This window comes from Rousettus aegyptiacus, unplaced genomic scaffold (genome assembly GCF_014176215.1).
Source record: "Rousettus aegyptiacus isolate mRouAeg1 unplaced genomic scaffold, mRouAeg1.p scaffold_m13_p_13, whole genome shotgun sequence".
In the NCBI taxonomy this organism is placed as follows: Eukaryota; Metazoa; Chordata; class Mammalia; order Chiroptera; family Pteropodidae; genus Rousettus; species Rousettus aegyptiacus.
Window position 1 is genome coordinate 40,776,235 of NW_023416288.1, and position 15,036 is coordinate 40,791,270.

A 15,036-nucleotide genomic window follows, 5' to 3' on the forward strand; every position below is an offset into this window, starting at 1 on the left:
TAAATATTCAATTTCAGATTCAAAAGTCATAGGAAGATAGGAATTTTAATAGAAATATTATTCTTTTTGTGTGGTGAAATTTTTATGTTATGCATAAAGAACTTTATTCTTTTATTATCAGTAACTTCTTTTTTAATCAATAACTTTTGTTTACTTAACTCATACATTGATCTATATTTCATAGTCTCATGGCAAATATTCATAGTTAATGGAGTTTGGGGATAAAAAAAAGTCAATCCAAACATCTCTGTTATAAAGAGGATTTTTTTTCTTTTTTAGAAAAAAGATCAACATCTTCCTTTTTAAAGATTTAGAACACACTTTCATCATTTACCTTTAATGGCGAAGGCTGCTCATAAGTATCGTTAGTGCTGGTGGAAAGGCAAATAACTACAATATTTCACTTTCTACAGCAAGGGTTTATTTGGTTGAGAACAGGTGAAGCATATATTATGCTTGAAACTAAGAAAAAGTTTAACTTCTTAAGGAGAAGTTATCTTGGTTACTAAAAAAGAATTAGAACAGTACAATATTTATTTACTTTTAAATTTCGGATGAGAGTTTAAAAGAATGGGGGGAGGAGAAGCTTCCAGAAAGTATTTTGACTTTCCTTCTTGTGCTATTGGAAGCAGTTTCTAACGTTCTGTGCTGTTGGAAATACGTGAATCGAGGAAAGTTAACCTGCAGCTGCTGCTAGAAAAAGGACAGGGCAGCTCCAGCTGCAAGATGCCAGATTCTAACGAGCATTAATAGTCGGCTCCCGGCAAGCTGGAAACGATGCTCCTTGACTTATAAAAGAAAAAAAAAATCCAGGGAATAGTCGGTTCCATGGCTTTAAAAAAAAATTTTTTTTCCAGTGAAGCTTGAGAACTTTTCAGGATGTCTGTACTGAAAGAATGGAATGTTTTCGCTATGTGTTTTTCAGGAGAATGAACAACGTTAAGGGGAAGCCCAATAAAGGATGCTTTATAAAGCCGCCTCTGCCTTTTCACTTCTATGAATGTGGCCAGAGCAGCACAAAAATCCTGGGAAACACTGAGTTTTTAATGGGATGTTTTGTTGCAAATGAGTGGGGGAGGATGAATATTTTTCTGACGCCCCTTTACCCCCGAATACTTCAGAACATGTACATAGAATAAAGCAAATTTAATGTATTGGGACTCTGGTTGAAGGACATCCGGGAATTCTTTGTTCTACTCTTTCTCTTACTCTATGTGCATATAATTTTTACAACTTTTCTTTAAGTTTGAAATCATATTAAAGTGGTGCTAATTGAGTACTAAGGTGGAAAATTACTGCCCTGTGGACTAGGTGGGTAATCTTATAGGACATGATATTCAGCTGGACTCAGATAGCCACAGGGGTTGGTAGCCCACTCTGGTAGTGGGGCAGGTAAGAAAGCCAGGGACGCAGCAGAGACGGGTAGGGTCAGGGAACAGCAATTGACTGAGTTCTGTCCTTGGAACACGTTCCCTGGCATTGAACACTGAGCAAAGCAGGGCATGAAGTCATCTGCAGAGAGCGAAGGGGTGGAATGGGAAGTCCATAGAGAATTTGATAGGGATTTAAGCAGACAAGAATGAAGGATTCTGAGCAACACTAAAGGGCCATTGGGAGGGTGATACATTTGAAATGGAATTGGCTCAATGTTTGCAGCAAGCCAGGAAAAACAGAACACGTAGGTTAGGGATCGGCTAGTTAAACTCAGCAAGGTGGACAAGGGGCCAAGGGAATGGTAGTGAGATAGATTCCCCTGGAGTCTGACTGGGGAGGGAGCAGGGGAGGCAGACAGGAGGCTGGGCGGTGTCGGGAAAGGGCCAGTGACAGGTTCTGGAATGCTTAGAGTAGTCACAATCTTCTTATTTTCTTACCTACTATTTTAAGTGGCCGAATTAGGTGATCCTGCCAGCTCTTAATTTTTTTTTTTAAACTCCCTTTTTCTTGGCCTCCTTTTTAGAATGGAAAGAACTACTCAGCACGTGGCCTCATGAAAAGGAAGAGGTGAGAAGCCAGGGCTTACACGTGGCATGGCTACCAGGACAGGAACTACAATGTTTTTAATTCAACCAAATTTTGGAAAAGAGAAGGGTCTGAAGGTTAAGGTTAGGGGGCTTGCAGGTTTAGTCCAAGTGAGCAGCAGTGGACAAGAGAAAAGAACTCGAGATTACAGTCAGGAGGCCAGGTCTGGGGTTTGAAATTGGGGAGATGGAACACTTCCAAGTGTCGATTAGTGTCCAAGTGCGGCTACGTATTTGGTGATGAGAGGAGGAGGTCAGTGGAGTTGAAAGGTTTCAGGCATGGTGAGGTCAGGGTGTAGGAGACTGGTCACTGAGAATTCATCGGCAAACATTTTGTGAGGGCCTATTGCATGCCAGGCATGCATCCTTCCGAGGAAGACTGGGATAGTGTCTGTCACACTGCGAGGAGCAGGGGAGAGGAGAATCAGACTGAATGTCATGAACACCACAATTTGGAACGGTTAATGAGAAGGCAGAAGAACCAGGTCTGAAAGAGGAGAAACTTTGGAAGTGTTTGGAAAATAAAGAAGTTCATGACAGACAGCAGTGGAGTGCAACGAAAGTTCTCGTATCAAATATAAGATTTTATTTTTGAAGCTCAGTAAAGAGAATCTGATGTTTAAGAAACGCTTGCTTCTGCCATTTTGTCATATTTAGGAGCTACTTTAATATGAGATCACTAAAAAATTTAAGTATAGGTTTTGTGAATACAGCTTTAAGAAATCTACACATGGAAAAGTAATCAGTATACGAATTACAATGTGATAAGTACGAAAAAGAATTCGTCCTCTTTATGAAAGGATTTACTGTGGCCCTTTAAATATGAATTCCCTTAATTTACTTCTCAACTACTTGAGCAAATAAAAAGGAGATTTAAGCTGCATAAAATTGCGATTAGTCTTTGAATAAAGGAAATATGCCTGTAGTTGCCTTCGTTTTGGAAACAGTATGTTCAGAAAGCACAATCTGTTTTCCCTCATTTTGGAAGATGAAACTTTAATTCATTGATTACATTAGAAAAGAAGTCTGATGCTAAGGACCACGAATTGCAGAGACTGTAATAAAATAGTCCTTTTCAGTGACATGTATCTAACACCCTTTGAAAGTTCTTATTTCTTCATTATAATAAATGTATAAAAGAAGTGACCCTTCAGCCAGATAACCTGCGGTTGAGAATTTGACTTTAATCCTTTTCGGCACTGCCTTCTTGTTAGATCTTGGCCATTTCACTCTCTGTAAAGATAGGAATATTTATATCATTGTATTTTTTTGTGAATAAAATGAGAATATGTGTCAATGTGTTTTAAAACATTAACTGTAAATATATGAGACTTGGAGTGTCCTTATTACAGTGATGCTTTCAAGTTTTATGTTTTTTAGATCTCCATCAATCTTATGTGAGAAAGACATGATTACTGTTTCCTTTGTTGAAAAAGAAGGATCAAATACTCATTTATTAGGGCCACCTTTAATCTCTAGTTATATCTGCTTCTCAGCCTTGATTCTATTCATAAATTAATGTAATAAATTGTGGTCTTTACCTAAATAATTTGGGAGTTTGTGGTTTTTATTTAAATAACTAGGGAAGATACTTTTGGTGACTTTTAGAATATTAACGTCATTTAGGTCAGACTGCATAGCCTAACTGCTAGTAATCATGACTATGGCATACCCTTATGCTCTTTCTTAATTTTAGTTTAAAAAGTTTTATTTTAAGGAAGCAATTCCAAGAGAAAAAACATGGTTGCTATGTATTTAGCACTGTAGATATAGCTCAAGGGTGTATTTACATCATCATTGTGTTTTTGGTGATCAAAATAAATAAATTAACTGAAATGTCAAGAGTAGAAACAGTCTAGGATTGGAAGGAACTCGAGCAGATCTGGTTCAAATTATTAGGTGACGGTCTTAGGCCAATCATTTAGCCTCTATGTATCTCAGTTTCTTCATCTCTAAAACAGGAATAATAGTTGCCTTACATTCATTCATTCAACAAATATCTATTGAACTCATGTGCTCAGAAGGTGCTGAGTTACAGGTACAAAAAGACAAGTCCCTGCCATTCCACAGTTTATCCTCTAACAGGAAAGATAAATAATAAAAACATACTTAACTAAAATAATTCTATATAAGTGGTAAATGCAATAAAGAAAATAAATCAGAGTAATAGGATGAAAAGGATAGAAGGTCAGAGGAGGGGTGTGGCTGCCCCATCAGAGAAGTCGTCTTTGAAGAGGTAGCAAATTTGAGCTTAGACCCAACCGATGAAGATACAGATCTAGAGGAGAGTCCAAGCAGTGGTAAGGTTTTGAGAAAGGAAGGAATTTAGCATTTTTTAGAACAACGACAACAAAAAAAGGCCTGCGGAAAAAAAAGGGAGAGTATTATCACATTCAAAGGACATTGGGAGAGACAGGAGGGGTCCGGATCACATAGGGCCTTGTAGATATGATAAAGAATTTGGATATCATTCTAATTGCAATGGAAGACATAAACAGGCTCTAATCAACACTGTGTAATCTACATTTTAAAAAGATCCCTTTCTCAGTAATTTAATAAATAAAATTTTAAAACTAATGAGATAGTTTGTAGGTTTGCAATAATCAATTATGTTCCTATATACCAGTAATAAATAATTTTAAAACATAATTAAAAAGAAATATTTATAAAAGCAACGATGAAAACAGAAAGGATACATAGGACTTAAAGAGTTTAAAGATCTATAGGGAAGTACAGTATAAACATTTTCGGAAAATATTAAAGTAGGCCTAAATTAATGAAGATATACCATGTTCATGAATGGAAAGTCTTGGTGTCACAATTTGTCAATTTTCTCCAAATGATGTGACAAATTCAATATAATTTCAATTAAAATCTCGAGAGGATTTTTTTCTTCTATTATGAAGCTTGACAATCTAATCCTAAAATTTATCCGGAAGGACAAGGGGGCAAAATTAGCCAAGCCAATTTTTAATTTTCCCTACCGTACATCAACACATAATTATGACAGTTCATTATTGGGCGAGGAATAGACAAACGCACCAGTAGAATAGAATAAATGGTTCCAAAATAGACCTACACATACATGAAGAGTTGATATTTTGCAAAAGTGGCATTACAGGTCAGTGGGGAAAGGATGGGCAGTTAAATAACTGCTGCTAAGACATTTGGTTATCTACATAAAAAACAAAATCAATCCAGATAATTTAAAGACAAAACCCACACTTTAAAATATTTAGAAGACAGTATGGGAAAACACCTTTAAAACCTCAGTGCAGGGAGGGATTTCTTGAGACATAAAAAGCAGAAACCTTAAAGGAAAATAAACGTCTATTTAATTACATAAATATTAAACATTTCTGTACATACAAGATATCCTAAAGCAAGACAAACTATAAACTAGGAAAAGATATTTGCAAGACCCCAAACCAAACAAAAGAGTTATTTTCCCAGAAAATAGTAAGCGAACAAAAAGTCTAGGAAACAGTAAGAAAAAAACAAATAACTGCATGGAAAAATGGGCAAAGTAGATGACGTTTGAATTCACAGAAAAGGAAAAACTGAAAGGCCAATAAACACATGAAATAATGTTCACTTTCATGAGCAACGGGAAAAATGTTCATGAACGAATATGGCAAAATCCAGAAACTATCCCAGAATTAGAGAAGCATTGCAGTAGCAGGCATGATCATATTCTGCTGAATGGAGTATAAATTATTACGATCATTTTAAAGAGCTATTTATTTTTCGTATCTGGCAAAAACATTGAAATATATTTATTGAAATGACCCTCTAGGTATATTACTTTAGAGAAAGTTGTGTAAAGGAGACATAAAATTATTCATGGCATCACAGGATCTTTGGAAAGAACTGGAAATGAGCTAAATGTCCATTAATGGATACATAATTTACAAGTATCTTTATACAATAGAATACAACAATGAAAATGAATGAAATGCAGCTATAGCTACTAGTGAGGATGAATCATGAAGAGAATATTGAGCAAACTAATTGCAGATACATACAGAGAAAATAAAATTTATGTAAAACACTGTATATTGTTATGGATACATAAGTAGATGTAATAAAAGCACACATGTCATGGAATGATAAACATGAAAGTCAGGACAGTTTTACTCCTGGGAGTGGAAGGTGAATGGGATTAAGGAGAGACACACAGGAGACTTCAATAATAAAATTACATATATTTTTAAGATGGGCGGTGGGTACATGTTTGTTTTATTCACTACATTTTTTGTAAACTGGAAATATTTTATAACACGACTGTTAAAAGAAGAAAAGGAATTCTAGCTTATAGAATGGAAATAAGGAGACACAGTAGGAGACACGTAATTGCAGGACTCCTGGAGAGCAGAGTATCTGGCACAGTTTCTGGCACATAGTAGGTGTTTAACAAATTATAGCTATTGCTGTGCTGGTTGCTATCACCCTCATCATCAGTGTAAAGACTAAAATCTTGGGGGAACTGTTTTATCTCTTTCAGTCTTGACTAGAATCTAGTTATAAAGAATCTAAGGCTCACAGAAGCCAAAGCCAGAAGGTACGAGGCTACATAAATTTCTAATGACTCATTTTTTTCAATGTTGTTTAAAACACACACCCTCTCCCGCCAATATACACATCCCTTTCCTGTCTAGCACTGGGAAAAGATTCAAGCATCTTTTCTCTTTGGTTCATAATAAGCATATTTTGAATTAAATTTAATTGCTTGATACACCCAATATGTGGATAGCACCTTATTTCTTATTATAGAATGCTTTGGGATCTGTCTCAGTGTTTCATCTGATCCTCCCAATGACTCTGTGGATGGCGGGGCTGTTGATTATTCATTCCTCTTTTAGTAAACTAAAATCCAAAGAGTCTAAATCAGAGATTTTTAACCTCGTGACCACGAACTTCATGAAATCCTATGTTAAATAGTTTATGACTGAATGGGCATTTTTTTTTTTGTTTTTTTTTTTGTAGAGTGTCAGGTTTATTTTCAAAGGCATTCATAACTCCTCAAATGGGTTTAAAAAGTAGTGGGTTACATGATTTGCCTGAAGGTCACGGGGTCCTGGGGCAAATGAGACCTCAAGCAATTTCTTCCAAACCTACACTCAGAATTCTTTTCATTACAACCTAAAGCATCAAAATTCCAATTAGAGATACTGTTGGTGAAATACTTTCTGTAATGTTTACTGACTGCTAAGATGGAAACGTTATTAAACATACCGTAACATCTTACCTGGGAGGAAAATTTTGAGTTTGTTGAGCTGTTGGGCAATCACTCTCTAAACGGCTTTACTTTTCAGGCGAACAAGTACAGAATTGTCCTCTCTACAACAAGCCCTAGCACGGAGTTGCTAAATAAGAAATGAATCTGATACGGTAACTGTGTTACGTATTTTGCAATTCTGAGTAATCTATAAAGAATAACCAAGTGGATCTGGAGGTGGGAAACAGATCCTCAGCTGAGAAGGGGATTTTCGTTTCTCCTGAACCTAAGGTCTCAGGGTCTCCCTTCTCTCAGACGTAAAAAGAATTAAAGTGGATCGCTTTTCAAATCCTTCCAGCTCTACCGTTGTATGCAGTTGAATAGGATTTAAAATAGGAAGCACGACAGGAATTTTGGGTATAAACTCTTCACAACGTCTGTCGATGCTTTACCAAAGGAGAAAGGTCTCCAGCGCCTAGGGCAGTTTACTGGTCGTTAGCCCCAAGGGTCTGGGGACTCGCCAAACCGGCCCCTTATAATAAGGACCAAACCTGCAGTCCCCCTTAGGGTGGAGTAAGGGGAGTGGGGACGAATAATGCTACAGCTGACAAAAGGCCAGTGCAGTTTCAAACACAGGGCTCTCTCCATCCTCCCTTGGGAAGGGAGCGCGGGGCGCCCGGCACCGCCCGGGCGAGGGGATCGGTTTACACCGCGCGGGGAGAGGCGATGTTGGGTGGGGCTTCGGGCCGCCAGCACAGCGCCTCGCGCCAGGTCCCCGGCGAGGCGGCTGCCTGGAGGGGTGGGCGGGGCCGCCCGTGGGAACCTCCCGGCCGGGCCGGGCCACGTGACCCCGCGCGGGGGCGGGGAGCGGCGCGCCCGGCCTCGCGCGCATGCGCGCGGCTCCCGGCGCTGAAATTCAAATTTGAACGGCCGCCGGAGGCCGAGCCCGACACTGGAGGCCGCGGGGAACGCGAGGGAAGGTCGGGAGCGTCTCCCTGCCCCGGGCTCCGGCTCTTCTCCCAGCGACGCGCTGAGCCGCGACTCACTTCGTTTTTCTTTCTGGATTCGAGCCACCGTTTCCGTCGTCTTGCAATCGACACGCGAAGCCCGGAGCGATGGACCCGTTTACGGAGGTGAGGGAACCTGCGGGCGCAGCCGGCCGTCATGGCCCCCACCCTCGCGTCCCACCTGTCAGCCTCTGGGTCCCCCGGGCGGGCGGCGCGTGCGCAGAGCGCGCGGGCGGGGGTCCGGCGGGGACGCCCGCGGGCGCCCTTGAGCCTGCGGCTCGTGTGCGGTTTTCCGCGCGAGCATCTCCGGCGGGGAGGTTTGGGGTCTGTCTGAAAAGGCGACGGTGAGAAACCGCCCTTCGGCCGGGCGATTAGAACGCCCCCCCTGGAGCGGGGCCCTGTCCCCCCGAGAGGGCGGCCGGGCCCCGACGGGACGGGTCCTGCGGGACCGAAAAGCCTGGGTAACTCGCGGGGTGGAGTCGGGTGCCCGAGTGACTCACCGCTGCGTGTGCAACCGCCGCGCGGAGATGGAGGCGAATGGGATTCGTGGGATTCGTGTGGCCGGCCGAGGAGCCGAGCACTGACGGATGCTGTTCTCGAGATGACGCCGACACCTTGGAGTAAGCCGGCGCCTGAAACCATTGCCTCCGTTCCTGCAGAGTCGGTAGTTCCTTGAGATTCCATTGCTCAGCCGCCCGGGTCAGGAGTTTCGCACCCGGGATCGGCACTAATCGGAAGGAAGCAGTGCTGACCGCATATGCACAAACCAAAGTTACTGGCCTGCGATTTAAAAAAGGCTCGCGTGAAGAAGTAAACCTTTTCCCGTGTGTGTTTATGGAGCATAACATTACAGTACAGCAATATTGAACTCGTATTTTGCTCTTGGGAAATCGAATACGGAGTCGTTACGTAGTAGTTATCGTATGGATTATTTTTCTCACTTGGACTTCTCGTTGAGACCCCGAAGTGCCATTTTCAGGACTTTGCGTTGCTAGGAGTCCGCGCCCCTTTCTTGCAGGCCAGTTCCTCTTTCTTTAGGTTGTGCAAGTTTCAAACTTATTTTTTGAGGTTTTGCTAAGTGGACCTAAATATACCTCTACACTAGATTAAAAAACTTAAATGCTATGGAGAGTAGTCATACTTTTTCGAGGGGGAAATACACTTACAATTTCGTAAGTCTAAGATAGTAAAAGTTTCAGCAATTAAAAGTTTATTTGTATTCAAACACAGCAGTATTTATTTTTTGTTTCAAATTCTCAGTCATCTTGGGGGAAAACACATTAATTTGTTCACCTTACTTTTAAAGATTTGAACAGAAAAATCCAGAACACATTTTTATATTAGCTTTAAAGAATAGAGCTGGTCATACCCTATGTATTTTTCACTTACACTGAAATTTAAAAGGATTTTTTTTTTACGCTACTTAGATTAGGATTCCTTAAAACATTGGCCCTATGTGTTCTTAATAATCTTTTTATTCTCCTGAATAACAGCATCAAAGCATTTTGAAAAAGTCGGCTGAAAATTATACTTCACTTTACTTCAAAATGCCATTCTGAGGCTAGTACAAATGTCAGGAGAAGGAAACTTTTAGAGTGTGCTCAGAAATATCTATGGTTTAATATGTATAGTTTTATTATGAAAAGTTGGGTCAGTTGCAGTTGGAATAAACAGCTTTGACATCTTTTCCTTAATTGGTAATGAGTGAACTATTTGAATTGATTCCAACCATTAGGTGCTTAATTATAGCATTCTTAACATTTTTGCACAGTGAAATGAACTGGCACAGTTCCTTCTGAAAAGAACTGAAAGTCAGTTAAAATGACTTTCTCAGCCAGAGATTCTTATCAGAACCATAGAACACAGGCGATTGAGAGGCAGTTTTCTCAATTTTCCCATGCCAACCAGTAAGCAAAGGAGAGATTTTAATTTATGCCGTTAATGTCAGGGCACCAGGGCTTAATCCTCTGAGTGTCTCTGGTTGAGAAAGGCTACAACCATCCTACACTCTTCTCAAACAAGGCTGTTCGCTGGCTCTGCTCCCTGCAGCCATTGGTGCCGTGGGCACACTGTTTCTCTCCCTACCTCCTCTGCCTGGCAGCCGCTGGTGTAAAAGCGCTTGCGCGCTTTTTGAGCTCCCTTCTTCGGAGGGGAGATCACCCTTCCCATTGCTTAGCTCACTTGTACTTAATTCTTGATCACGTTTCCTGGCAGAATGTGGACGTCATGAAGGGAGGACGGTTCCGTTCAGAGGCGTTTTCCTAACATCAAGCACATCCAAGAACATTCTGCTGCATTACTAGAGAAGAGAACCATTCAGTGCAAAGTATTTTACAGAAAAATAATTACACATAACAGTAATCGTTAGAACAATATCGCAATTTTTTTTAACTGTAGAAATTTTCAAATTACCGTAAGTATAATTACCGCTCATGCGTCCATTCCCCAGCAACACAAGGCCATGGTGTTCCACTGTATCCCCCCTCTGATCCCTCTCGCTGAATTATTTGCAAGCAAATCCTAGAGAGCATCTAATTTCATACATAAATACTTCAGTATTTATCACTAAATGCTAAAGATTAAAAAACAAAATGAAACGTAATCTTAATGCCATTATCACACCAAAAAAATGAACAACAGTTTCTGTCAATGTTTGGATTTCTCTATGTGCCTCATGCTTTTGCAGTTTGTTTGAATCGGGATCTGGAAGGGGTCTACAGGGTGATATCTTTCTGAAGTTCTTCGTGGATGAATGAGTAGCTTAGGCAAATGTTTATGATGATCTGATATGAGCTATAGCATTAAAAAAGTTATGCTGATGATGTGAAGTTAGTTCTGTGACAATAAGTTCTTAGAAAGAGCAATCAGATTTAGTCAAAAGACAGTTTATAGCGAAGCATTCAAGAGCCCAGGCTTTGGAACCTGGGTTTGAATCCCGACCTGCCACCTCTTAGCTGTGAGACCTATGGCTTGTTATCTCAACTGCGCCTGGATTTCTTCATCTGGAATGCAGTAGTGAAAACAACCTACCAAATAAGGTTTTGAAAGTGAAATGAGACACCGAAAGTACTTTATACTAAATCCTGTATAAGACTTAGTGATTGCTGTTGTACTTTTTAGGGGAGTTTAAAACCGTAAACTTGACTGTTCATACCATTGGAGTTAGCCTCTTCGTTTGAAGACCTGCTCACAGGTGATGGTCACCCCCAGCCAAGGCTAGCACAGGGAACCGCAGACCAGGTGTGCCAAGCCAGAACTTTCTGTGTAGGAGCCTTGGAAGAGGCTACAGTTAAAATACTTTGTAAAGCATCTTTTCTTGTGCTATAAATAAACATGCTGTTATTGTTTGGAATGGAGTTTCTCTTTTTCCAAAATTAAGTGAAAATCTCTGTATTAACCTAGGAAAGAATGACCTTGGACACATCGAAAGTAAGTAATTTATATCGAGTGTACTTTGTTTAAGAAGGCAGGGAAATAAGTAACACTTCCTAGAAAAGTGTCTGTCAGATATGATCAGAGGTGTGTGTGGCAGCAGTTGCCTAGATAAACTTTATTTACCTTAGATTCATCAGTGTAGGGTATCTTATTTCCCGATTATATTAGTTATTGCAGTTTTTTTTTTTAATGCCTCTACTATTGGAAGAAGGAGGTGTGATATTTGAAGGATATTTTGTTTGTCTCTTACAAAGTACCCTGAAATTCCTGATGCACCATTATAAGGAAGAGTGACTTAGATTTACTGAGCTGTTGAGTTTGTACCTTGCATACATCCTTGCTTTTAAATTAATCTTTGGTGCTTATTAGTTTTATTTTACAAAGTAGGGAACTGGGTCTGCTTATCTACTTTAATTTTTTTTTTTAATTTTGAAATTTTTGAATCCAATATAGACAATAGAACCCTTGCATACGTTGGAATGACAAAACCACATTCCTTTGTTGTGACCGTTGCTCATAGTAACTGAAGATGCACTGAGTCACAGTGTTCTAGCAGACCAGAGTGGAATGTGGGCATGTCCGTGAAGGAATACAGTTAGGCCTGTTTTGTGTCTGGGGAGTGACACATTTTATCATGGGGAAAATTGTCAGACACATATGAATTTGTGTAACAATGTCTCTTTTGAGGTTGTTGAAGACTTTTACTTAAAGGATGAAGGTCCTTCTGATCTCGGAAGCTAAGCAGGGTTGGGCCTGGTTAGTAGTTGGATGGAAGACCACCTAGGAAGACCAGGTGCTGTAGGCGTTAAAAAACAAGAAAATAAAAATAAAAGGTGAAGGTCTTGTATTTTAGAAGGCACTTGGTTCATAACTTACCTTTTCAGTGACGTAACATTTAGATTTAGTGTCTCTTCTTTCTGTGAGCTTCAGATTAGAAATCATCACTGAGAAGAGGCTTGTGTCTTCTTCTAAATTTAGCTGCTGCTGCTTTTGCAATTTTTAAAAACTGTTATTCTATTTTAATGAAGGAATTAAAAAAACTCAGACAGAGTTTAATTTCTTGGTCTGCTAAGCACCGTATCTGCGTTTGCCCAGCAGCCCCAGGGTCTGCCCAGGGACCTGTACCCCTCCCGTCTCCGCGCACATGTGGAAGGAAGGAAACGGTTTCACAGGTCGCGCGTGTGTTTTTACCACACCGATTCAAATGGGAGCTTCAGTTGTTCAGGGTAAAAAAAGAGTATTCATGACTTAAGAGTTTATGGAATGGCTGAGATTTCAACTTAAACTTTTATTTTATATTGATATCTAATTAAAATATCAAGTCGTGTAGGGCTGTTTTACCCTCAGGAAGAGTCTTATATTTTCAAAGGACTAATATGTCAATTATCTCTTGCCGTCCCCCCCCCCCCGCCCCCCGCCCCACCCACACTCACACACACATCTTAGTGGCATGAAATCACGCAGACCCACTATCTTCTGTAGGTCGGAAGTCTCATGGATTTTACTGGATCAAAATCAGTGTTGGCAGGATCGTGTTTCTTCTGGAGGCCCTTGGAGTGAATCTGTATCTTAGCCTTTTCCAGCTTCTAGGGGCCACCTGCATTCTTTGGCTCGTGGCCACTTCATTTGTCTTCGCAGCCACCGATAATATCACTCTGACCTCTGCTGCTCCTGTTGTCACAGCTTTTCTGACTCTGACTTTCCCGCCTCTCTTTCCTTATCGGGCCGTTGTGGTTACACTGGTCCAGATAATCCAGGATGATCTCTCCACCTCAAGATCCTTAACTTAATCACCCCAGCAAACTTCCTTTTGCCATGTAAGGCAACATATTCGTGGGTTCAGGGAGTTCAGATACGAATATCCTTGGGGGACCGTTATCCTGCTCATTTATCTTAGTGCTTAAAACTAAGCACTTAAACAAGTACTTAACACTAGTGCTTAAACTAAACTCATCTGGGCTGTGTTTCTGTTGGTCTCCCCAGGGGTCGTGCAGGGATCTGCTGCGGTCTGGGACCGGAGGGCCTGAAGTGGCCTTCCTCTCATGTCTCAGGGTCGATGCTGGCTGTCGGCTGGACCACGTGTCTCTTGCAGGCTTGACCTGGGCTTCTTCGCGTGGCATAGTGTTCCGAGAGAGAAGAAGTGGACAGGGCAAGGCCTCTTGCGGCCTGGGATTGGAAAGCTCGCAATGTCACTTCTGCCACATTTTACTGGTCAGAGTAAATCGTAAAGCCAGCCCAATGCAGGAACGTGGAACTAGATCCTGCCCTTTTGATGGAAACAGAAAAAAATCCGTGGCCATTCAAAATCTTACACAGCCAACTAACTATATCCGCATTTTCTCCCCCCGTTAGTGTTTATATTATATCTGTAATAATTTTGACATTGGGATGCTCCCTTGGTGAATCTTAAGTTACACAGGATTTCACTTTTGAAATTGCACTTTTATTCTACATGGCAATAGGTGATTTTTAGAAGACAGCTGAAGTTTTGTGAACCTTCGACTAAACTGTGTTTTAAATGTCCCATATGTAGAAACTGCTTGAACGGACCCGGGCCAGGCGAGAGAACCTTCAGAAAAAGATGGCTGAGCGGCCCACGGCCGCAGCCAGGTCTGCGGCTCACGCTAAGCGGGCCAGAGAGCCGCTTTCAGAAGCGAGTAACCAGCAGCCCCTGTCTGCCGATGGAGGTAAGCCCGGGGAAGAGCAAAATCTGCATGTCGTAAAGGAGAGAAGCCTCAGACACTTCACTGTGCATGCAGAAGAGCCAGGGTCTCTGGGGGAAAGATCAGCTTCTGTTCTATTTCAGGATTTTTGTGTCAAGCCTAGGACCTATAGGGCCATAGCGGAGTTTCTTTTAACAAATATTTTAAATCGATTGGTTGACCTTTATTTTTCTCCACCCAAAATGATTCTTAAAGCCCCCAGTGGAGGAAGAAAGAATGAAGGAGCAGAAGAACGCTCCTGTGGGCAGTGCGGTGGAGAGGATTTGCTCCAACGGTGCTAGAACAGCTGGGACCACGTGCAGTGGTGTCTCTGGCATGAGCAGGGCAACGCAAGGCAGACCTCCTTGCACCTGCTTGAAATGTCATGAGCCTTTTCACCATCTGCTGAGCCAGCTCTTGAGGGCTAGGCACAGAGTGTAGGTTGTTATACAGAACTGGTGAAATCACACACACACACTCACATTCTCGGAAACCTGTCTTTTTCTTTCCTAAATCCTGGCGTCCACAGCCAGCCAGCTGCCTTAGGCTTTTCCTAGAGTGTGGAATAGTCTGGAGGTCATACTTTTCCTTGGTGTGACTTTAAAATGCAGGTGGAAAAAGCGTATGATATAAGGCAAAAGCAGAGATGAAGGTGT

At 41.3% G+C, this 15,036-nt stretch overlaps 1 protein-coding gene across 4 annotated transcripts in view; it reads left to right on the plus strand.

The window, feature by feature from the left end:
- Positions 1–8,157: 8,157 nt before the first annotated feature.
- ANLN (anillin actin binding protein) overlaps positions 8,158–15,036 on the plus strand; it is a 47,552-nt gene continuing 40,673 nt past the window's right edge. For 3 of the 4 annotated variants that reach the window (XM_036230482.1, XM_016159792.2, XM_036230484.1), the window contains exons 1-2: positions 8,159–8,369; positions 14,212–14,365. In XM_036230482.1, the coding sequence (XP_036086375.1) occupies positions 8,352–8,369; positions 14,212–14,365 (172 nt within the window). In that variant the 5' untranslated portion in view covers positions 8,159–8,351. Of the gene's footprint in view, positions 8,370–14,211; positions 14,366–15,036 lie in introns of all 4 variants that reach the window. The other variant, XM_036230483.1, reaches the window with a different exon arrangement.